Raw genomic sequence first — 24,732 nt, 5'->3', positions numbered from 1 at the left:
TTTTATGCTTTGATCTACCTGTTCTGTAATTTTGTTAATTTCACAAAATCCCTTATGATATTATTATGTTTTCATAGATATATTCATGTAAATATCTTTTATTGTTTTATATCTAGCAAAATATGGTTCTCTTTGCCATTGTTGAGTTTGTAGCGACATTAACTATTGCCATCATACCTACAAAATGGTTTGCCTCAAAGGAGGAGGATGTCTGCTTCTGGCCACCTGCTGGCGCAAATATCAAGCATCTTGTTCTTAAAGAGGTAACACCAACAGAATCTTGGAGCAAATTCAGCATCAGGTGCTTGGGGAAAGCAAGTATGTTAAGTTTTGTTTATTTATTTATTTATTTTTTTCTTTTACATACTTATAAGCTTATCAAAGTTAGCTTTGTTTTCATTTTAAAATTAAAATATAAATTTAGATTAAAAAGTGTACATAATAATAAAAATATATTTTCATTTAGCAAACTATGAAAGGGCACGTGAGAAACTCCAGAAAGCAGAAACTACCTCTGACATCCAGACGACAGATACAGAGCTGCAAAAAGAGAGAAGGTAAATGTTCTTTAAATTTTTTCTTGCATACCCTAGTTTTATTTATGGTGTTGCAATCCTTCATCATTCTCACATACTTTTCTTACTAGAAAAGTATTTTTGTTATTTTTAAGATGATTTTTTAAGTTGTTTGAGGTAACAGCAGTTCTTTAAGTATATGTCTTTTTCTGATCCTTTTTCAGGCCTAAGTTAAACAAAAGAGTACTGCCTTCGGACTCTGAGTCTGAATGTGATGACATTGTGGTTCCACCACCTCCAAAGTCCTTCATCCCTTGTTATCCCCTGTCAACATCATCCTCTCTGGTTTCATCACATTCACTAGTTAGTTCTCAGTCACCTTCCAACTTCAACCTTCCTCGTCCTTCTGAAACGCTGTACACTACAAGACCTTCAAATTTACTCAATGATTCTACTGGTATGTATTGGTCTTGATATTGTGGCAGATTTTATTCCTTTACAAAACAATTTTGTGTATTTAATTATGTTTGATTGCATTATAATACTGAACTGAAGGATTGGTAAATGGTCTTTTGTTATGCATATCGAAAGTATGTTTTGTTTAAAAGAGGTGTCTTTTACCTCGTAATCTGTAATATATTAAAGAATACTATTTATTGTTAAAAAAGATTTTAATTTTTTTTATATTTTTAGAAATATATTTCAGGTCAGCTCAATAGAATTAAAAATCTTTTGGGGAGAGTCTTAAGACAGCTAGAAGAAGTTAAAGAAACTCAGCGTGTACAAATGACCATGTTTAGAAGTCAACAACCAGTTCAAAATGTTGCAATACTTCCAGAAGGAGCCATTTTTCCTTTGCTAACAGAAGAAGATTTTACATTAATGGAAAGAAAACTTGATGACATCAATTTCTTGAATAGTGTAGTAAGTAGTATTAAACATAATCTATGGATTCTGTCTAAATAAGTTATCCACCCACCATTTATAAATTTTAGTTTATGTTTATTGTACATGCTACAAAGCCCCTAAGAAGACATGTTGTCCCATCATATATACTGTGTTCTCATGTAAACCTCTGAGGGCAAGTATAAATGATAAGATGTATATGATGATACAGTATATACAATGAGAAATATAAATCAAAGTGTTCTGTCTGAGAACTTTATTTAATTAATTTTAAAAAATGATAGCAGGACTATGATTCTACTTTCATAGAAAATTTTAAATTTATTTTTAGGTGAATTTTATTGCTGATATTGGGGGCAATACTCTTGAAGAAGCAACTAAGCGGATGATGGCTTTTGTGATGAGCAACAACTTAGCCATGAAATTTAACGTTTTTGGTCGTGGTGGCAAGAGAGGGTTTGGGTCCACCCGACTTTTTGATACTGTGTATAGTAAGTGCAATCTTATCTAATTAACACTCCAATGATTCTCTCATTTCGAATTTTCAATTAATATTATAAATTAAATAGTTTTAGAGTAATAACCATGGTATCTTTCTATGCGAGTTCCTTATTTTCTTCCTTACTTACCAGAGTTTAAAAAACAAACACTTTTAAGGATGCTAAATCAATTACATGCACTATTAATGTTGTTAATAGTTTTATTACATTTTGTATTTCAGAGGCAATTAAAGGAAACCAAAAAACAGCTGAGGTCAATAAAAAAGACTTTGAGAAGGCAGTAGGTAAATAGTGATAAGTTTCTTGTATATTTAATCTCTTTGTTGTGAAACTCCTACTTTTATTAGGGTGTGAATTAAAAAAGCTTGCTTTCATAAAAGAACTCTTCCCCTTAAAAACTACACTAACAAATTTGCAGAACTATATTGTAAAATTTCTTTGTATCCATCTGTAATAAGCTGAAAATTTTCCTGTTTTAAAAGTTACCTTTAGTCTCCTGGTATGGAAAGGTTTATCCACAAAATTTAAATCTGGAGTTAAAGAGGATTATCATTTTGTCATCACTTAAAGTGAATTAATTAATATAACTGTTCTAAATGCAACGAAAAGTAACAATTTTGTATGTTTTTATCTTAGGAAAGTGGCTTTTGGGAAGTCGAGACCGCGACGGTAACCGTGCCAACCGAGTGAGGGCTTCGGCAATTGCTGAATAATTCTTTTTATTCTCAATACAGTCACTTACAACATCCATGTATATTTTTTGTGTTTCCCAATGATATTCAAAAGCTTTGCTTTTTTTCCCAAACCAAACAGTCTCACCCAAAGTGGCTCGAACTTGTTTTAAAATCTAGATTTATGCGCAATTTGCTTGACTAACGTCATGTATTGACTTAAAATTTAACTACTTAAAGTCAAAGCGTCAACATGCTAAGTTATGTTTAGTTATAATGAAGTAATCTTAGCAACAGAAAAGCGCAAATAAAGTATTGTTGAAGTATCTTTTAAAGAAAAATCAAATGAAAGAGTAGGATTAACAATTTTCGCCGAACCGTGGTTAGCCCACATGGGACCCAGTTGGAGCCCGCGGCCAATTTAACATGGGCCCCACATAGTTATTCTACATGGCTCCCATGTATCGGCCCATCAAGACCCCATATGGGACCCAGCTATCCGAGTTGGCTGGGTATGTATATATATATGTATGTATACACATATATATATATGTATGTATACATATATATATATATATATATATATATATATATATATATATATATATATATATATATATATATATATGTATGCATATATATATATATATATATATATATATATATCTGTATGCATATATATATATATATATATATATATATACATATATATATATATGTGTGTGTGTGTGTGTGTGTGTGTGTGTGTGTGTGTGTGTGTGTGTGTGTGTGTGTGTGTGTGTGTGTATGTGTGTGTGTGTGTGTGTATACATATATATATATATATATATATATATATATATATATATATATATATATATATATATATATATACGTATGCATATATATATACGTTTTTTTCAAGGTTTTTATGTTTTGTATGTTATTTATTTTTTACCTGATTATATGAAAATTGTAAAATTGTCTAATCAGCGAAATAAAAGTTATAATAATAGAATAATAAAGTAAAGATGAAAGTATTATTAAACCAATTCTTGTTGATGTTACTTTTTTTTTTTTAAATAGTTAAATTGTTCTGTTAATGAAAGTAGTTTTTTTTTTCTTCCTCTATAATATAAAAATAAGTTTTATAATTTTATATCGTTTATATTAAATAATAAATTATTAAAAATTGTTTTACATTCTATTCAATAAAACAAACCTATTGTTATTATAATCCCTTTTTAATGTTACTTATGTCAATTATATATTTAACTAAAAGAATTAATTGTTAGACACTAGAAAAAGCTAGAACAAATTGGAGATCTTGAAATTAATATTATTTTTATTTTTTTGTAGTTTTTTGATTACGTATTTGTTACTTATGCAAAATTCATTCTACAAAAACAGTTACAAAATACCAAGTTATTACCGCATCTTTAGTCAAGGCCTAAATATTACATTCAACACATATGAAAACATAAAGCCAGGTGAATAAAATTTTTATATTGAATTTATTTTAACTTTCTTTCTACATTTGGAATATAATAAAATAGAAATACTCATTAAGAAAATATATTTCTATAGAAGAGATTCTTATATCTAAGACTGAAACGGCAATCTATATCAGTATAAGTTGCCACGCATTTCAACTCTATAACTTTAAAACGCATACGGATTGATCCCAGTGAGCACTAGATTTCAAAAGATAATCCTAAAAAATTGTTAAATATTGCAGTTACCATATAAGCGAAACCATAGTCTACCATAACGAAATGAGAAATATGTTTAGGGAAATGTTCGCTGAGTACAACAAAGACAGAATTATTAATAAAACAACAAGAAGAAAACTTTCTTAAACTCATTAGCGCAAATGCAAAGATAACGAATGACAGACAACAAAAAGCAGAATTAATAAATTAAAAATATTATCGACAGCAAAGAAAAAGTTAAAAGAATCGAAAAGGATTGTTGATTAGTTGATATAAAAGAAAGCTTAAATTTTCACGAAGAACTCTTTGAAAAAAAAGATTAAAAATAATAATGAATCTATCGAGAAAGAAAGAGTTTCTAAAAATGTAGCACATAAAAATATTGAGCTTACCGACCTTAAAAAAAAACTAAGAAAAATTGAAGATGGGTCACGAAGAAATAATCTCAGGATCGATGGACTGAAAGAAAACGAAAATGAAACATGGACAGAAAGTGAAACAATGATGATCAAACTGTTTGAACAGACTTTAGGGGTAAAAAAATGTTATAATTGAACGAGCGCATCGCTGTGGACGCAAAGATTCAAAAAAGCCACGTACAATCATGATAAAACTTTTAGATTACAAAGATATAGTAGAAGTTTAAAAAAATACTTTTGTAAAACTTCTGCTATATCTTTGTAAGGGTGAAAGTATTTTCATTAACGAAGATTTTTGTTATGAAACTAACGGAATAACAAAGACTTGAGAGAAAGAATGAAAACTGAAAGGCAGCTGGGAATATTTGCATATATATCGTATGATAAGCTAATAGTACGTGATTGGGTTTCAAAAAAACCGTGCCAAGAAAGCAAGAGTTAAGTTTTATTGTTTTATTTGCAAATTTGTGTTTATACAAATGTCTTTTTTATTTTCTATTATTATTACTTTTTTTAAAAAATAAAACAAAACAAAAACAAATAAACAAAAAAATGGAGAAAAACCTAATAATTAAATTTTTTGATGAAAATATTATTTTCAGGGAAGAGAATGACTTTGATGATTTTAATCAACAAATATTGGAAAGTCAATACCATAGAAAAAGAAAACTTTTTATTTTAATTTTAAACATTTATATTCGAAGTTTAAAAGAAAATTTTGAAAACTTAAAGTTTACGTTGGATGAATGCGGTAGTTGTTGTGGTAAAGCGCTCGCTTCATAAGCGAGAGGTTCCGAGTTCGATCCCCACCACGTCCCCGGTAGTACCGCGCTTAATTCGTTTCTCCGCACAGCGGCCTTGTTCGTCAAGGTTTGTGTTTCGGAGTTATAGAGTTGAGAGAGGGTTATAACCACTATTAAGTAGCCTCCTCATCTGTAGTAGCCGCGATATCATGTCTTTTTGGCTGGGGATTTAAACATCGACCTAAAAAAACATGCTTCTAATAATTATGTAAAATATTTTAAACACTCTTCTTCAAAATAACTTAATTCCAACAATAAAAAAGCTAAATAGAGTGACTAACAACTCTTCGACACTTCTTGATAATATAATAACTAATAACTTTCGTAATAACCGTCTTAATACTGGTATAATCAAAACTGACTTAAAAGATCATTTCCCGACATGCTTAGTTACTAATAACATAATAAATAACAACATTTCTTCTAAAACTACCGTATTTAGGCGACAGATCGATGAAAACTCTGTAAAACAGTCTAAAACCTTTTAAAAAACAACGTTGATTGGAATCTGCTATTGCAATCAAACGATGCTAACAACTCATATGATCTATTTCTAAGTCAATTATTTAAGCAATATGAAACAGCGTTTCCTGAAAAAAAAAAGATTGTGAATACAAAAACAGTTATGACTCCATTGATGTCTAATGGGTTACTAAATTCCTCAAAAAGAAAACAAAAATTATATGATAAATACTTAAAAAAAAAACACTTATAAAAACGAAATGACACATGAAAACTACAAAAATATATTCGAAAAAACAAACAAAAACACTCTAAAAAGCTAATTGTGCAAAGCTATTAGACAAAGCAAACGCAAACACTAAAAAAACTTGGAATGTAATTAAAGAAGTAATTAGTAAAAATAATGATCAATTATTGCTGAAAAAATAAACAGTTTTTTTTATTAATGCTGGTCCAAATTTGGCATCAAAAATTCCTGTGAATTCAACTTCATTTGAGTCTTATTTAAAAAATTACGATAAAGTTATGGATGAAACTAATCTTAAATTAATTGAATTGCAAACCGCCTTTTATAATCTTAAAACTAACAAAAGTACTGGATTTAATAAAATTAACGTTAATGTTGTAAAATCTGTTTATGATATAATCAAACCTCTTTTGTATCACATCTTTATTCTTTCTTTCAAAACAGGTATTGTCCCGGAGAAATTAAAAATTGCACGAATCACACCGGTTTTTAAGACTGGTGATGACTGTATTATTTCTAATTATAGACCTATATCTATATTACCGTGTTTCTCTAAATTGCTTGAAACAATAATGTACAACAGGCTATTTAATTATTTATCGGAAAACAGTATGCTGTATTCAAAACAGTTTGGTTTCAAAAAAAAATGTTCTACTGAACATGCAGTGGTTGAAATTGTCAATCAAATAACAAACGCATTATGTACTAACTACTTTACATTAGGAGTTTTCATTGATCTGTCAAAGGCTTTTGATACTGTAAACCATAACATACTAATAAAAAAACTTGAATATAATGGAGTAAAAAAAAATAACTTACTTTGGTTCAAAAGTTATATGACCAATAGAAAGCAATTCATCCAATATGAGCAAAAACAAACAATTTTATATGCTGAAACTTGTGGTGTCCGCGAGGGCTCTATTTTAGGACCCTTATTATCCTTAGTATATATATAAATGATTTAAATTTAGCAACACTCTTCTTAAATTGTATTCTTTTTGCAGATGACTCCAATCTTTTTTATTCCCACAGAGATATTAAAGCACTTTTTGAAACAGCTAACGAAGAGTTGGGTAAGGTTAATTAATGGTTTATTACTAATAAACTGTCTCTAAATAGGGATAAAACCGAATTTATTTTATTTCATAAAGTAAATAAATTAAAAAATATTCCCATTAAACTGCCAAATCTAATAATCAATAACGCTAACATTTAAAGAGAAATTTCAGTTAACTTTTGGGCGTAATGGGCGTAATACTAAATGAACATTTACGTTGGAATGGTCGTATAAAAAGCATTGAGAAAAAAATATCAAAAAATATTGCCATGATATATCGGGCTAAACCATTTCTTATTAATAAATCTTTAAAAAGTCTAAATTTTTCTTTTGTTCGTTGTTATTTGATTTATTGTATACTGCATGGGCAAGTGCAAATCATACAAAATTAAAAAGATTGTACAGTAAACAAAAACATGCGTGCAGAATATTATTTGGAGGTGATAAAATTTTATCCTGCATACTCTTCTGCGTATACTGGGCGCAGTAAACGTTCATAAAATCACCAAGTTTTAATGTTCATGTATAAAATAAAGATGGGACTGTCTCCTAAAATATTTCAGTCCTATTTTGAAAAAGTAGTGCATAAATACCCGACAAAATTTTCAGATAATAACTACATTTTCCCCAAATATAATTCAAAACAAATTACATATTCAATTCAATATCGTGGACCTTATTTGTGGAAAAAGTTTCCTAATATTGCAAATACAAAAAAAGTTAATACACAACAGTTTAAAAATAAATCGAAACAGGTGTTACTTATGGATTTTAACATACCCGATTTTAAATGCTTCTTTTAAACTAAAATTCAATTATATAAAATGTCTCAGAATTTATCAACATTTTTTTTTTATTTTTATTCATTCAGCTATGGTGTCCTCTAATCTTAAGAGTTATTGTTGGAATCTAATCTGAGTTCTTGAATATTTTTTTCTTTTTTATAACTATTAATGAATTGATATTTATTTTACTTTTATTCAAACTGGTTTTAAACTATAGATAAATATTACGGTTTTTGTAAATTAAGTACTCTTTTATTTTTAATTTTTCGTTCTTTATTTAAATATTACTATATTATAAATTGTTATATATTTTATTTTCATATTTTTCAATAAATTTTTGTATAATATACGTATATAGAGTGGCTCTTGTAAATACGTGCTCTTTAATTTATTTTTTGTTTTTCTTTTTCACTTTTCTTTCAGTATTTCTTGTTTACTTAATTATTACTCTTAACATGATTATTGTTCTTGAAGTATTTTTTAAACTAATTTATATCTATTATTACATTTATAGTTTTTAATGAATAGTTTGTAAAGTATAAATATATTATACGGTTGTTGTAAATACGTACGATTGGGGCTCGGTGACAAGACAAAATAATGTTTTCTACTTGCACCGCTAGTGTTTTTGTTAATGAACTTTTAGATTCTAAAAGTTATTGAACGAAAATAAACAAACAAACAAAAACAAAAACAAAAAAGTATTAATACGTAAGTTTTTTTGATAAGTATCGAAAAAACTGACGGTAAGCCAGTCAAGAATACTCTAACGCGTTTAATGCTCACGCGAATGCTATCAAAGCAATTCTCAATTCTTTAAATGTAATTTTGACACCATTAAAAGAGTTTGCTAAAGATTCCCTTTTAAAAAATAGGCAGGAAGCTAAATGTATTTCAAATAAGATAGGTAGGGTAAAGGAAGGTATGTTCGTGATATATGTAATTTCGTGATATTTCGCTCGGCATTTGTAGCGAACATACATATTAATCAAAAACATCGAAATTGCGTCAAATGGTACCCCGGTGTACTACTGTCAATTCACAAATAGTCGTTGGGTGCGTGTGATACGTCAATTGTTTACTATCAGTTTGTACATTCTTTAGCATTATTTAACGTGCGTTCAGCACATTTGTTTGGAGTACTTGTCCAACATTTTTATTTCCAGACTTGTGTTTTAAGGTAAGTAAATTATTTTTATTAAATATTAAACTAGAAAAGATGCTTGATTTAATGGTAAAACTTTTGTTTTTTTATTAACTTCCTATAACTTATGATTCCTTATCGCAATTACACATTTTCTTAACGTTTTCACCTCAAATGAATTTACATTTTTAATCATGTTTCTTTTATTAAATATAATGACATTAAAAATTGTTTTAAGCACGATATAACTATATAGTTAAATGATAATAATATCTTTCTCTATACGAATCTTATGTAGTAAAGCCTAATAAAGTAGTCACTGCTATTGGTAAACGTTATGTTTATAAAAGAACTTATGCTGATCGTGGAGAAACGCATACACTTTTATGATGTGTATGTGCCAATGGATCATGGATTCCACCTTTAATTATATTCAAAGGCGTTAGATGGAACGATAATCTTAAAGCTGATTGTTTACCAAACTGTATGGTAAAATTATCTTCAAAAGGATGGATTAATAGTGACTTATTTTTGGAATGGTTTAAATTTTTTATTGATTCTATTCCAAGTGAACGACCTGTGATATTATTCATGGATTCACATGCATCACACATTAACATGGATGTTATATTACTTGCAAAAGAAAATGAAATATATTTATTTACATTTCCAGCTCATACTAGTCATTTATTACAACCACTAGATGTAGGAATATACAAGCCACTTAAGTCAAACTGGGCTACTAGCTTAAATGACTTTATGAGGGAAAATCCTGGAGAAAAACCAAATCGGACAACTTTTCATACAATATTGAATCCAGCATTTATTAAAAGCTTTTCTAAAAAAAATATAGAAAATGCATTTAAAAAAAGTGGCATTTGCCTTTTAAATAAAAATGCCATTCCTCCAGAAGCAATAGCTCCATCTCAATTGACAAACAGAGAGATTCAAAGTACAGAAATTCAACCACACAGTAATACTGCTATACAAACATTGTTAACTATTCCATCTGTAGAGCCAACCACACCTAACCCTAATAGGCCAAAAAGGGATTCAAGTGCAAAGTGTCTGACTCCTCCTGATCAACCTATTCCATTAACTTCAAAGGATTCTATTCCTGTATGTTCTAAAAAAAGTAAAAAAAATAAAAATGCTTCAAAAGATGATGATTGGGAGTGCGGTGTTTGTAAAAAAAGTTACAACAGTGATGTAAAAAAAAAAAATGGAAAAAAATGGGTGCAGTGTTCCTATTGTTTAGTACCTTATCATGAGAGTTGTCAAACATATGAGGACATTGGTGAAGTATTTATGTGTGATACATGTTGTCAACAAGAATGTGATTTAGAAAAATAAGTTAATCAGATATAAGTATGGTTAATATTATAGTTATTATATTAAGAGTTTTTTGTAGGTATGTTATTTTATTATCTAAGCTACCTATGTTAAATGTATATTTTTTTTATATATAAATATAAAGTAATGAAAGTATTATTATAATTTTGTTAACTTATAAGCCTGACTATATTTATATTTTATGAACTTAAAGTCTGATTGAATAGTTATGAATTCAAAACAAGTGTTGATATTTTTTGTTATATTATACCAGATGTTATACTTAATTAATAAAGAAAAATTTAAATATTATTGTGTATTCACGAAATTACCTAACCACTATCACGAAATTAAATATCATATCACAAAATTACCTAACTTTTCTCAATGACTTTTGAGCTTTTATAAAAACTTATCAAAGGACTTAAAATCCCAAAACTGCATAGATTCTAGTAACTTTACTCTATGTACATCAAACAATTAAAGTAATTAAGTAAAATTACTGAAATTGACTTTGTAATTACAAATCTAGTTAATTTATCACGAACATACCTTCCTTTACCCTACTTATGAACTTGTCTTCATACTCGTATTGGAGCAATATTTTAAATAGTTTTCGATCAACAAGCAAATTTTTTCAGTCAGAAAAAATAGATATCAAAATATTCGCTTGGATGCCTCCATTATTAAAAAGTATAGTTGGAAAAAAGGAAGACATTTTTAATGAACTTTAAAACAAAGCAAACCTAATCTTGTCAGAAATTGATTATGCAAATGTTACAACGTGAACTCGTCTATATAGGAGTACTCCTCCTAATGGGAATGCCCTGCAAGTGATATTACGTGCTTGAGATTTTTTTTAATAATTCACTCTCAACAAGACTGCAAGCAACCAATATTATTCTGGGAGTTACTAAAATATAGAGAAGTTTTAAAGAGCAAGGTAACGGTTGACTTAAAGAGTTGTAGGTTGTATAAGTTAAAGAGTTAAGGTGGTTATCAGGTAAAAAAAATATTTTTTGATTGCCAACTTAATCATGTACCAAAATTAGTTTAAAAGAAACATACTTATTAATATAGTTAAAATCGCTTAAAATTTTTTTTTTTTTGCTGAATTAGCATTAAATGCAAAAAAATCAATGAAAAAGGAAACAACATTTTCTCAGCTTCTTTATGACATTATAAGCTAAAAATTACAACACTGCTAAATTATAGTGTAATAAACAAAAGTTTACTAGAAAAACTAAAAATATTAATTATTTTTAAAATGGCAGCTTTTTCAACATTAAACAAAATTATTGATACAAAAACCCCAGGTAAAATATTAATATATTCAAATGGAAACAAGTTTAAGATTAGTTCTAGTAAGCAATTGTAGTTCTATCTATAAAGAAACAACCCTGAAAATTTGAACTCAATTGCATATCTGGTTAAAAAGATATGAATGATTTGCTCTTCGCAGTCAGGCAATAAAATACAATTGAGAAATCAAGCTTCAAAGTTTAAAAACAATTTATTAATTAAAAATTCCCCGAAACATAAGAGTCAACTCCCTCTTTTTCTTTTTCCTTATCAATATAGCCTTTCCTGATACATCTCCTTTTCCTTCTAGTCATTTTTTGTTTAGGAGTTGAATTTTTAATCGTGTTCTTTACTCTTGATACGTCCTTCTTCCACGATCCTTGGATCATAAAACTTCCAGGGGCAAGCTGCAAATGTTTAAAAATTCTTGTGAAACCTCTTAAACCATCATTGTAATTTATTACAGCTGAACAACACCCATATCTAGTACCTTTTTTGTAACAAAAATGTTTTTTGGGCACTTTTTCCAGATTATCTGGTTGAACGCTTCATTTGGATTTTGTGTTGCACCATCCAGGCATCTTGATAACAAATCATCCGATCGTAGTGCCAAGAATGTGTCTTTAAGAATACTTTTAATAGCAAGAGGCAAATTAATTGATGACTTGTAATTTTTGTCGTTCTGCCAATACTTGCACCAGCTTTCTTTTGTACGCGGACAAAATTGGTGTCTCTCTTCGCTGTTGCTTATATTAGAGCAATGCCACAATACAGCCAAAACAGATTTTTTCATATTGTACAAGACTATAGTACTGTCTCCACTCCATGCTTCTAAGGTATTTTGCCTAATGCTCATGCCATAAAAGTTTTGCATTTTATTAATGATCTTATCTGTCAACCTTCCTTTCCCTAATATCATTTTGTTGTCTTCTAACTTTTTACCCTTTAAGTCACACCGCATTTGACGTAACCGGGTGCCAAGGCGTTTTTGGACATGACCAACACACTCTATCTTTACTGTGATAAGATCATCTCCGTATGGCTTTGCCTTTACAACATTCCTATAGGATTCAGTATCTCCATCTCCTATATAATGAGAATAGCGTTCGTTGTACTTTGCCAATGATTCTGTAAAAAATGATAAAGCACCTGCTGATTCCATGGAACCTGATGATTGTAAGTGGTTAAGGTCACAAACATGTGTCTTCAAAAATTTTAAATAACCACTTTTATTACTCTTACTTTGCCACAAAGCACAGCCACGGCAAAACTTTGAAAATACTTGGTATTCAACAACTTTACGGTTAGCTTTTGCAACAGCAGTGCATACACCATTTAGAGATGAATGACCGCGTTTCTGCCATGAACCGTCAATTCCAATTTGTATATCACAATATCATTTTCAGCAACATTTGGAAAGTCTTTTTTTTTAATCTCTGTCACAGCATCCTTCATGCTATCACAAGAAGCAGCTTCATAAAATTTTAATAGGTCAGAGTTTATTTCATTATACGAGAACAAACTCATTGGTGGGGGCAAATTCAAAATAGATGCAAATGTTTTCATTGCCTCGTGACCTTGCCCAATTTCTCTAAAGGCCATAACAGTTCTCACATTAATTTCTTGAGATTTTACTCCTTTAGTATCTCTATCAGGCATACTAAATGCTCGTGATGAATTAAAGAAGAACGTCCATTCACAAGCCGCACATTTAATACAACATTGTATTGAAAATCCCTTTGCTTTTTCATCAAGATATTCAAGAGCAATACCCTTTGAATTGCATCCACCACAGGATCCAATGCTACAAATTAAATCTTTAAACATAGGAAAATGAAAAAAAAAGAAAAAGTCGTCGTGTTTCGTTAAAGGTTGATCAGCTTTATCTAGAGAAATGTTCAACTTTGTTGAATTAGCACTTGGCAATGTATTTATTCCATCTTTGTTTGTATATTTTGCAGGCTGTTGCAAAAAATCCTCAATTGCTTTCTTAGTATATCTATTACCTTGAAAAACTCGTTTAACTTTGCTAAGTTTAAAACTTTTATTCTTTGCCATAATAAAACCTTTTTTAACAACTTCAAACTTTTTCCTCTCTGCTTAAAAAATAACATCAAAACATACTACTTTGCTTTATAACTCTAGTTCAAAAGTTTAGTTAATTATACAGACCCAAGAAAATAAATAATTATTTAAATCTAGTTCTAAGGATAATATATCTATAAAAAAAAATTGGTTGCTATGAGGTTGCTAAGTAAAGTTTTTTTACTCTTACCAACTAAAGCAATTTTTTACTTTTTTTTTATTAATAAACCTATATCATGTTATATATGGTTGAAAAGCCAATTAAATTTTACACAAAGTTGGCTTATAAACTAAAAAACACTTTTTTCCACAAAAATCGCTATTTTTTTACCTGATAACCGTAAAGAGTTGTAGGTTGTATAAGTTAAAGAGTTAAAGAGTTGTAGGTTGTATAAGTTAAGAAAACAAAGATAAGAAAAAATGAAGTAAGGAGAGAGTTCCAAAGCATTAATATTCGAGAAAAAAAACTTGATGAATGAATGCTTTTAGAGCATGAATGGACAGGTAGAGTAAAAGGCTGCAAATTTGTACGAGTGAAGCAAGAATAACGAGTCAAACAAGAATGACGAGTCTAGTGAGAATGAGTATTGGTTGATAGAAATAAAGATGACAGCTAGTTCGAACAAAGACCATGATACGTGATCAAAAAAGTTAACTTTTTGTTTAGACATGAGAAAAAAGTTGAGTTGTCAGCAGTCCTCAGCATTAGTGCTACTTTAGATATAAGATTTTCAGGAAGATCATTAATATAGATAAGAAATAACAAAGGACCAGGGATAAAACCTTGTGGGACCCAAAAAGTTACTGAAAATCATGACTATTAACAAAGATTTTCTAATTTAATTAAATTTTATTTTCAACATTGGTTTTGATGATATCATAAATAATTTTATCAAAAAAAGACATAGGAAAACATTTTTAAGGGCATATTGAATAACAATATTGATTTCTTAAATTGATATCCTTTATAAGTTTTTGTAACTGTCATAACTACAGATGTAAAAATATATAAAATATTCATAAATAATTACAATACACAACCCAGCTAACACACCAGCGTTGGGCCAACGTTGGCCCAATGCTTCTGGTAACGTTGGCATCCAGCGTTGGGCCGATTCCTTGATGGCCGCCGGGCATACATTGGCCCGATTACATTGGCCCAATGCAGTTTAGCCAGCATTTATCCGACGATATATTTTATTAGGTTCAGTGAATTATAAACGCTACTTGTAACTAGCACGCAGTTAGTTAGGTCATTGTTAACATAAAATTTCTTAAATTTGTTTATTTTTAATGTATTAAAAAGATTGCAATTGCAATCGACGTATGATTAAAGCTATTTAAATTGTTTTAATCAAATGCAAGCTGAAATGTGTTTGTTATTTCATTCAAGCTAAATTTATTTTCAAGGTGAAAAACAAAACATATTCAATAAAATGAAATGTATATCAGATAATATTAAAACTGTTATACAATAATCTAGACATTATCTTCGCCATTTGCATCACTGCCTTTGTCCCAAAGTTCCGAGTGGCATGCATAATCAATCCTCGCACCATCAGACTTTTTTCGGTCGTACAATTTACGAACCCACGACTTCATTTGATCGTTTACTTCCGCTTTTGAAACATCTTTTGCACCTTGTCGTAAAAAAAATACATTTAAATATTATTAAATAACTTTGTGTTAAAACATTTCAAAAACTTTAGTAGCACTAAAAAATAGATTAACTACAGTTTAAAAGAAATTTGTTGGGCAATCATTAAAAAGACAACAAATGAAACCAATTACATTCTATTTACATTTAAACCAAATTTTATCTATTTTTCGTAAAGCCAACTTGGGTTTCCTAAAAGTTAAAACCTTAAATAGGGTTACATTCAGTTATAACTTAAGTATAACTTAAAACTTACATGTGTATAAGTAAATTGTTTTATGTTATAACTGAATGGCCCTATACAACATAACTATTATCATGTTTAATATTTATTGATCACTAACCATAAACAATAGATTCATGTTTTTCATCCCTTGCTTTGTCCTCCTTGACCTTCACTGTTTACTTTGTTGATCCACTTCTGTAGCCATCAATTAACAGAAAATGTTGCTCACTGTTTCTTCAACAACTCGTCCATCAATCAAAACAAGATAAATAATCTGAAAAGTTTAAAAATAAACCCATAAAATCAGATAAAATATTTTATTAAAAGTACACTGAAGCTCTTTCAAGTAGAACCTGCTAAAGATGTTATAAAAATGGTATGCAATGGCAAAAATATATTGTCAGTTAATACCACAGCAACATCTGAGGAGCGCAGCGGTGGATTAATACTTTTATAGCCCTGGATCTAGTATTTTATGGAGGCTTTTTTATACTCTACAGTGTAATAATGACTACTAAAAAATATGTAATATTTAAAATTTAAAAGCAAAAAATACATTATTTACGTCGAGACATATTAATGTTGATAAACCAGGTGACATTCTTCGCATAGGCAAATTGCTATTCTGTTGTTCACTCACATTACTAACTAAAAGTAAATATAACAAACATTAAAAACTTTGAATGAGTCTTGTTTTGCAGTGACGATATATATATATATATATATATATATATATATATATATATATATATATATATATATATATATATATATATATATATATATATACTATATATATATATATATATATATATATATATATATATATATATACGCAAGTCTATATATGTAAATATTAAAGATAGTATATTTATATTATCATGTATAATTATGTATACTTTAAAGAGTGCTCAATACATAAACTAGAGCTATATAGTATATATTACTTTTACCCGCAGTATCAGGAATTAGCTAAATGCTAATAGTTATAATATTATTTGCTATATATATATAATATTATTTGGCAAATAATATTATATAAAAAATATAAATAGCAAATAATAAATATAAATATTAGCATTTAGCAAATTCATGATACTGCGGGTAACAGTAATATATACTATATAGCTCTAGTTTATGTATTGAGCACTCTTTAAAGTATACATAATTATACATGATAATATAAATATACTATCTTTAATATTTACATATATAGACTTGCGTATATATATATATATATATATATATATATATATATATATATATATATATATATATGTATATATATATATATATATATATATATATATATATATATATATATATATCTGTATCTATCTATATATTATATATATATATATATATATATATATATATATATATACATATATATTATAGTATATATTATACCTACATAATAATATATACTATATAATCTACATATATACCTATGTGTATATATATATATATATATATATATATATATATATATATATATATATATATATATATATATATATTTATTACAACAATTATAAATGTATTCTATAAAATATATATATATATATATTACATATATACCTATATAGATGCATATATATATATATATATATATATATATATATATATATATATATACATATATATATATATATATATATATATATATATATATATATATATATATATATATATATATATATTTAAATATAATATACTAAAACTTAATCTAAATAGATCATAATATTATCTAAAATTAACAATAAATTTTTTGATAAAAACAACAGAAATCTTGGTTTAAGATTTAAGATTTATGACGAAACTAACAATATTATAGATATTGTATTGAATCTTATGTAAGTGTAGCTGCACAATTCCTTGCACGCAACGCTCTAATATCTTTGCAGAACACTCAAAAATTACTTTGCTTTTTCTATTAATTTACAACGATGCCATTATAAAAAGCAAACTATTTTAAAATGGAGATTGTAATGCTATATATAAATGCTTCGCGTGAATAGCTCGATAAGCCGCAAGCGTAGGTTTTTCAAAGTAAGTTGGCCCAACGTAGAGCCAATGTGATGAAAATCTACGTCGATTTACATTGCGTTGGCACTACGTTGGGCCAACGTTAGTCATCCAATCCAACGTTAACCCAACGTTGGGCCAATTAAGCATGTGTTAGCTGGGAATATACTTCAAAACAAAAATTACCAGATTTGTCTCATTTTTAAATTAATTGAGTTAAATAAATTAAAAGAAAATATTGAAAAATATATATACACAAGCTTGTAGCAACCGGGGGGTCAGCAGGGGTATTTGCCCCTCCCCAAATAATTTTTCAAATAAATTTGAAATTAGTTAATATAAAAAAGCAAAAGATTACAAATTAAGATATAAAATAATAAAAAAAGGATAGAAAAGACCTAACTTGTTATCCGTATTTTCGGGTAAAGTTCCTTTGAGAAAAATTTATGACCTACTACAATTTGACCTAACCGGAAGTATTGCCCCCCCTTCCACCCCAAATATAATTTTTGTTCCTACGGGTCTGATAAAATATACTCAAAGAAATAATAAATACCAAATTTTATGCAACCGTCATGTAACGCTAGAGTTCTGACTTCAAAACTGAATATCCGTGGTTCAAGGCAGGGTCTACCCATATAAGCACCATTGGTTAGTAAGGAGGCGTAAACTTCTTGGTTAAATGTTAATCCGTGGTTCTATATGATAAGAGCGTAAGGACTTATCACAGATCACCTAAATAACTAATAAAATATTTATCTCATAATTTTTTATTGTGATCAAGAAAATGTGCATTGGTGAATATTTAGATTATATGTGAATATGTATATAGTAATAGTAACATATTTAAATAAGTCCTCGTAGATAAAATGACAAATAATTAAAAAACAAACAAACAAAACCAACAAATTATACAAAAACTTATGGTTTGTGAAATATAAACTTTAAGTAAAAAAAGTAATTGATATTTCATAGCAAGTAAGTTGATATCAATATTGGGAAAAAGGGAAAAAAGATTGCTTTCATTTAATTAAAGTTTACATCAATGACAAATAGTATCTAAAAAGCCAATATTTGTAGCTGCTAAAGCACGAATTAATTAATAAACGTGCAGCTCATCTTCAGTAAAAGATGTAGTGTTTGCAGCTGTAGAAAAAAAATACTTGTCAATTCTATTCTTAAATGCGTTAACTGACGCAACCATTTTGCATGCTGACGGCAAGTTATTCCAATCATTGACAATACAATTTGTAAAAAAATTGTGACGAGCATTATTATATGTGAATTCATGCATTAGGACGTTGGAAGATGATCTGCGAATTGGTGAATTAAGCCAATTGATACTTAATTGATACTTGTGTTGAATTTTTTCGATTTCTTTGATGTCACCTTTTAAGTAAGGACACCATACCGGAATAGCGAATTCCAAATGCGGCCTGTATAACGTACGTACATTAAGTTATACGTAGTGTATAATTTACTCCAAAGCTTCCTATCTCTTAATCTAAATGTTTTTTTAATAGGCCAAGTATCAAGAGTAAGTGGTGTATTTCCATCATTCATTACATATTCATGATTACTATTTCCATAACCAAGGTGCATAACTTTATATTTTGGAACATTTAACTCCATTAGCCATTCCTTTGACCATTCTGTGACAATGTTTAAATCATTTTGGAGGATCAGGCAATCAGCATCGTGAAACTCAGGTCTTATTTCTTGTAACAGTTTAGTGTCGTCAGCATAGATTTAATAACTGATTTTAACTTATCCGTTAAGTCGTTTATATAAATGATAAATAATGTTGGATCAACTACAGACCCTTGAGGAACTCCGCTTAGAACATCGGTCCAGTCGCTAGGGTGTTCACCTAAAACAGTTCGCTGTTTTCTATCAATAAAAAATGACTCAATCCATTTTAAAACATTGCCAATAATCCCATATGCTTTCAATTTATGGAATAGTCTAGGGTGAGAAACTTTATCAAACGCTTTCGCGAAGTTCAAAAATGCAATATCGACAAAATTTCTTTTACCTAACGCTTTCGTGATGTAGTCGACACTCTCCAATAAGTTAGACGTGCATCCTTTTTTGGATATAAATCCATGTTGAATATGTGAGATGCAGCTCGTTTTTTCAAGATATTTAGTTATCTGTTCCCTGATAATCTTTTCCATTACTTTACATGGAGCTGATGTGATAGACACTGGTCTGTAATTAGCGGCATCAAGACGTCTTCCTTTTTTAAACAACGGTGTGACGTGTGACTGTTTCCAAGCTGTATGTGTTGAGCCTTCGGACAGTGCTTTATTGTAAAGTAAAGTAAGAGGGTAAGTCATTTGAGCTGCGCATTCTTTAAGTACCTTTGAACTAATGTTATCAGCACTAATAGATTTATAAGGGTTCAAACCTTTCAAATACGCTAGCGTCGCTTCAAAATTAATAACTACATCGCCTAAGTCTTTTTGATAATGCCTTCTCTCAAAAATAGGTAACTGACTACTTTTACTATCATCTACAAAAACTGATTTGAAGTGTTCATTAAGTCTGTTTGCGATATGTATTCCCTCTGTTAATGTTTCACCTTTTGCATCAGATATAGCACTAATAGATACATGAACATTCTTTATGCACATTAGCATAAGCGTACACCCTTTTACGATTACTTTTATCAGATGCTAGTTGTGCTTCAAATACTCGAACACGACGTTTGCATGCTTTCTGCACTTGGCTTCTTAGTTTCCTATATTCACGAATCGTGAATATAGGAAACTAAGAAACTGCGACTAACTGTCGCTGATCGCCAGTTAGTCGCAGATAAGTAATTGCCCAGTTGTTTTTTTTGCTTTATCATAGCCAGTACCTCCTTATTCATCCACGGCGCATTACGGGTGGTATGGAATTTTTTTGACGGAACAAATTGCTTGCTGAGTTTATTATATTTATTGCAGAAAAGTTCATAGCACTCATTAGTGTTTTTATTTTCAAATAATTGCTTCCAGTTAGTTTCCATAATGTTTTTACCAAAATTTATATAGTCACTTTTATTAAATTCATATTTTTTGTTTGAGAAAGTAGTCTCATTTTTAGAAAAGACGACATAATCCCAACTCAATATGCGATGACCTTGCGACGAATTACCTAACGGCAGAGAGCTAGATAAGTTGATTACTCTTGTTGATAAGTCTGTAATAATTAAATCCAAAATGTTTTTTGCTTAACCATTAGATGCTTCGAATGTTGCAAAATCAACTAATTGTTCTAGGTTATGATTAGCCAAAGTCAAGAAAAACACTTGCCGCACTATTTTTACCACTTAGTAACTCGATCCTGTCATCATCGTGCCATTTAATATCCGAAAAGTTGAAATCACCTGCTAGTAACATACAACTATACACTTTTCTATCAACAGCTTGCATGACCAATATAATTGTTTTATTTATATCATTTATATGCGATAAAGGTGGTCTAGACACAACCAATAGGAAAAATTTCGTTACCGATTTTAATTTCAAACCATATTTGCTCGGAGTTGCTGTTGTTTAAGATCTCTCTTAGATGACGATCAGATACCTCATTCACGACTAGATCACGCTTGATGTAGATAGCAACACCTCCACCGTGACTAATTCGATTTTTCTTTACTAGTGAGTAATTGTTCAATTGAGAAGCAGATATTTCAGTAAACCATGTCTCAGAAATAAAGATTAAATCATACATGTTTATGTCACAAAGTGCAGATAATTCGTTCATTTTATCCGGATTAAGGGAAATTGCGTTAGTATAAAAACATTTTAAAAATGCATTTTTAGGGATTTTATTTTTGTATTTAATGCATTTAAATAAATATTCGCTGGTAAACATTTTGATTCATTGTGTTTTTGCAATTCTGGCTGCTTGTGCATCTCTCCATTTGGATGCTTTTTACGTCCATTGATTATATTTTATATATATATAAAATATATTTATATATTAAGTATATATATATATATAAAGTATATATATATAAGTATATAATATATATAAAGTATATAATATATATAAAGTATATAATATATATAAAGTATATATATATATATATACATATATATATATATATATATATATATATATATATATATATATATATATATATATATATATATATATATATATATATATATATATATATATATATATATATATATATATATATATATATATATATATATTTATATAAAGTATATTGCCGTAAACTGGAACCTCCAAGGGACCAAGGAAAACGGTTCGACTAAACAAATGTTAAAAATAAGCAATGTAAAAAAATTATTCTTGCTTTCAAGGGACTATAAAAAATATTTCGAAATAACAAAAGTTCGAGTTAACAGGTGTTAGACTTACCGGAAATTAACCGTATCTTTTACGTATTTATAACTACTTTAGCTATGTAAAATAGGTTTTTAAAACTAAATTGAACTTTTTTTAACAGATTAGAAAAAAAAACCTGTTTAGTTTTGCATGTTAGTCGATTAGTTTCTTCCATAAATTAGAGTTTCAAAGAGAGCGCTAATATACCAGACCAGAAAAAATTTAAAAACTTGAATAAAGTTTTTGTTTTTTTTTTTAGTATAGATTGCCTGCCCAAACCAAACTGAGACTTTTTTTTCCATAAAAGTCTCTTTCGACTACGAAAATCTTTGTTCTGAGTTAACGATTAATGTTCAATACTATATAAATTCTTATTGTAAAATTGTAAACTTCTATAAAAAAAGAAACGATAACAGACTTTTTTTTTTTTCAGATCATCCGAAGCTTGTTAGGAACTTTGCACTGTGGAAAATAGTTAATGATTGGAGTAAAGGTTAGTTTTAATCTAACTAAAATTAGTCGAATAACTTTTCAGTCTAACTAAATTAGTCGGCTAAATTTTTATTCTAACTAAAATTAGTTGACTAACTTTTTAGTCTAACTAAAGTTAGTCGGCTAACTTTTTAGTCCGACTACAATTTGACGACTAAATATTTAGCTTGCTAATGTTATTAGACTAATATTTTAGTGTAACTAAAGTTAGTCTACTAAAACAAGATGAAGTGATAAAAAAGTAAAAGAATAATATATAAAACTTTCACACTCGAGGCCGTTTAATCAAGGCGTTTGAATATTATTTTGGTACTATCCTAATAACGATTCTGATGGCCCAGTTAAATTATCATAGTAACGCATTAAACTAAATTTGATTATTTAATTTGTCGCTGTCTCAAAGACAGCTGTTTTTGCGGTTGTTGCCACTCTTTATAAGCAGTATACAAATCAGCTGTTATCCTATTAAGTTTTGCATATAAGTTGAATGCGTCAGAAAAAAGGCGGTCACTTGGTGCACTAGTAGCATAAAAAGATTGTTGAAATACAATACAATACAATATCAGATACACATGTTGATTTTTATGCCAAACTCTAAAACATTTTGTTCGTGCGCTAAAAATTTTATATATTTACTGATTTCTTTTTTTAAATCTAAACTTACCTTTTTTTCACTATCGCTTCCAAAATCGTCTTCTTCATCATCAAATGACAACCTTAATTTTTTTTTATTTGTTTGTCAGCTTTTTAATTGGAATCATTTTAAAAACCTTTATTGCCAGATAAGCATTCGCCAAAAATTCCTTAACGCTTTTTAAATTTTTTTTTTTTCTCGTACTTTTCAAAGAATTGAAAACTTTTATAACTTGGATCCAAAAAAGTTGTACACAATAAAAACGAGTTATTCTCTATTTCATGTGAATCTTTGTAAGTTTGTGAACAAATGTAACTTTAATAGCACAATTAAAGGAGGGGTTTAATTTTTTTTCTTATTCAGTTGTTTCTCCAGCTACTTTATATTAGGAATAACTAATGTTGCATATGTATCACGGATAGTAAAACACTCACTTGATTAAAGCTTACTAATGCATTAACCGTTTCTTTTAATTTAACAATTCCATCTTCATCAAGTAAATGGTTTCTCATATCATTTTATTGTTGTTTCAAATTAAAGATTTCCTTTACGTAGGAGTGAAGTTTAAGCATTCGTTTTGCCATGGAAACGTGGAGTTCAATTGAAGAAAACGTATTTTTGTTAGACATTATTTAAAATTACACTTATATCAAATAAATTTTCAATTATTGCTTACATTAACTATTTATCTAGTATAAGGACCAGCGAAGTCAACTTTTAAAGACCTAAATTTAACTGAAAGACGAATTTAGATCATATATATATACCAAATTTAACTGGAAAACGAATTTAGGCTATATTTGTACCCTAAATTTAACTGAAAGACAAATTTGTACCTTTTAACCGAATTTAACTGAGAGCCAAATTTGGATTTTAAAAGCACATTTAATTAAAAAACAAATGTGGACTTTTATGTTGAACTTTGACTAACTTTTTATAATTTTGTTGTAGTTATTAAGGTGCTCCAGAAGTCCTCACGGTTTTACCACAGAGCACCGCGGAGGAGCATTAACGAAGAAGTTTACTCCTTCTTTCTTATCATTGTCGATAGTTAGTAGAGCCGGCCTCGAACCTGGGACCTCTGGGATCTGAGCCAGAACTCTAAACACTGAGACACGGCTGAGTTATCATACGTTATCATGGATTATTTTAACTTATCATACATTAGCCAAATTAACATAATTTAAATTACTATGCTTTTGTTAATATTTAAAGAATTCTAATAGATTGAGTTTTAGCAAATGGCAGAAAATAATACGAATTAAAGCGCCAAACTTTATCTAACAGTTTATTATTTATTTTGCACTTTAGGATAGTTCTGTGTAATGTAGACAAACCTTTCTACACTATTGTTGTTAAGATTTGTTTGGGTCCAAGTAGCAACTTGCCCATCTGCAGAAAAGAAGAAGCTGATGAACCTGGAATGGGA

The 24,732-nt window shown here is 28.8% G+C and overlaps 1 protein-coding gene and 1 long non-coding RNA gene across 2 annotated transcripts in view; both read left to right on the top strand.

The window, feature by feature from the left end:
- The first annotated feature begins 122 nt into the window (after positions 1-122).
- Positions 123-2,667, top strand: LOC136084563 (uncharacterized). Its single transcript, XM_065804730.1, has 7 exons — positions 123-318; positions 467-557; positions 740-972; positions 1,222-1,439; positions 1,753-1,912; positions 2,143-2,205; positions 2,558-2,667. Exons 1-7 carry the CDS (start codon positions 123-125, stop codon positions 2,632-2,634), a joined length of 1,038 nt encoding a protein of 345 aa, XP_065660802.1. The 3' UTR covers positions 2,635-2,667.
- Positions 2,668-3,898: 1,231 nt separating this feature from the next.
- Positions 3,899-24,732, top strand: part of LOC136084562 (uncharacterized) — a 45,806-nt gene continuing 24,972 nt past the window's right edge. Inside the window, exons 1-2 of the long non-coding RNA XR_010640639.1 lie at positions 3,899-4,061; positions 22,611-22,670. This is a non-coding gene — a long non-coding RNA (uncharacterized LOC136084562). The remainder of the gene's footprint in view (positions 4,062-22,610; positions 22,671-24,732) is intronic.

The sequence above is a fragment of the Hydra vulgaris genome, chromosome 09 (assembly GCF_038396675.1).
Source record: "Hydra vulgaris chromosome 09, alternate assembly HydraT2T_AEP".
In the NCBI taxonomy this organism is placed as follows: domain Eukaryota; kingdom Metazoa; phylum Cnidaria; class Hydrozoa; order Anthoathecata; family Hydridae; genus Hydra; species Hydra vulgaris.
The sequence above is the reverse complement of the archived record's forward strand: the minus strand, read 5'-3'. Positions and strand labels throughout refer to the sequence as shown.

Excerpts from the sequence above, each read along its gene's own strand:
- LOC136084563 (XM_065804730.1), top strand. The coding sequence starts at position 123 with ATGGTTCTCTTTGCCATTGTTGAGTTTGTAGCGACATTAACTATTGCC. Across the intron at positions 558-739 it reads GAGCTGCAAAAAGAGAGAAG|GCCTAAGTTAAACAAAAGAG; the intron begins GTAAATGTTCTT and ends ATCCTTTTTCAG. Across the intron at positions 1,440-1,752 it reads TCAATTTCTTGAATAGTGTA|GTGAATTTTATTGCTGATAT; the intron begins GTAAGTAGTATT and ends ATTTATTTTTAG.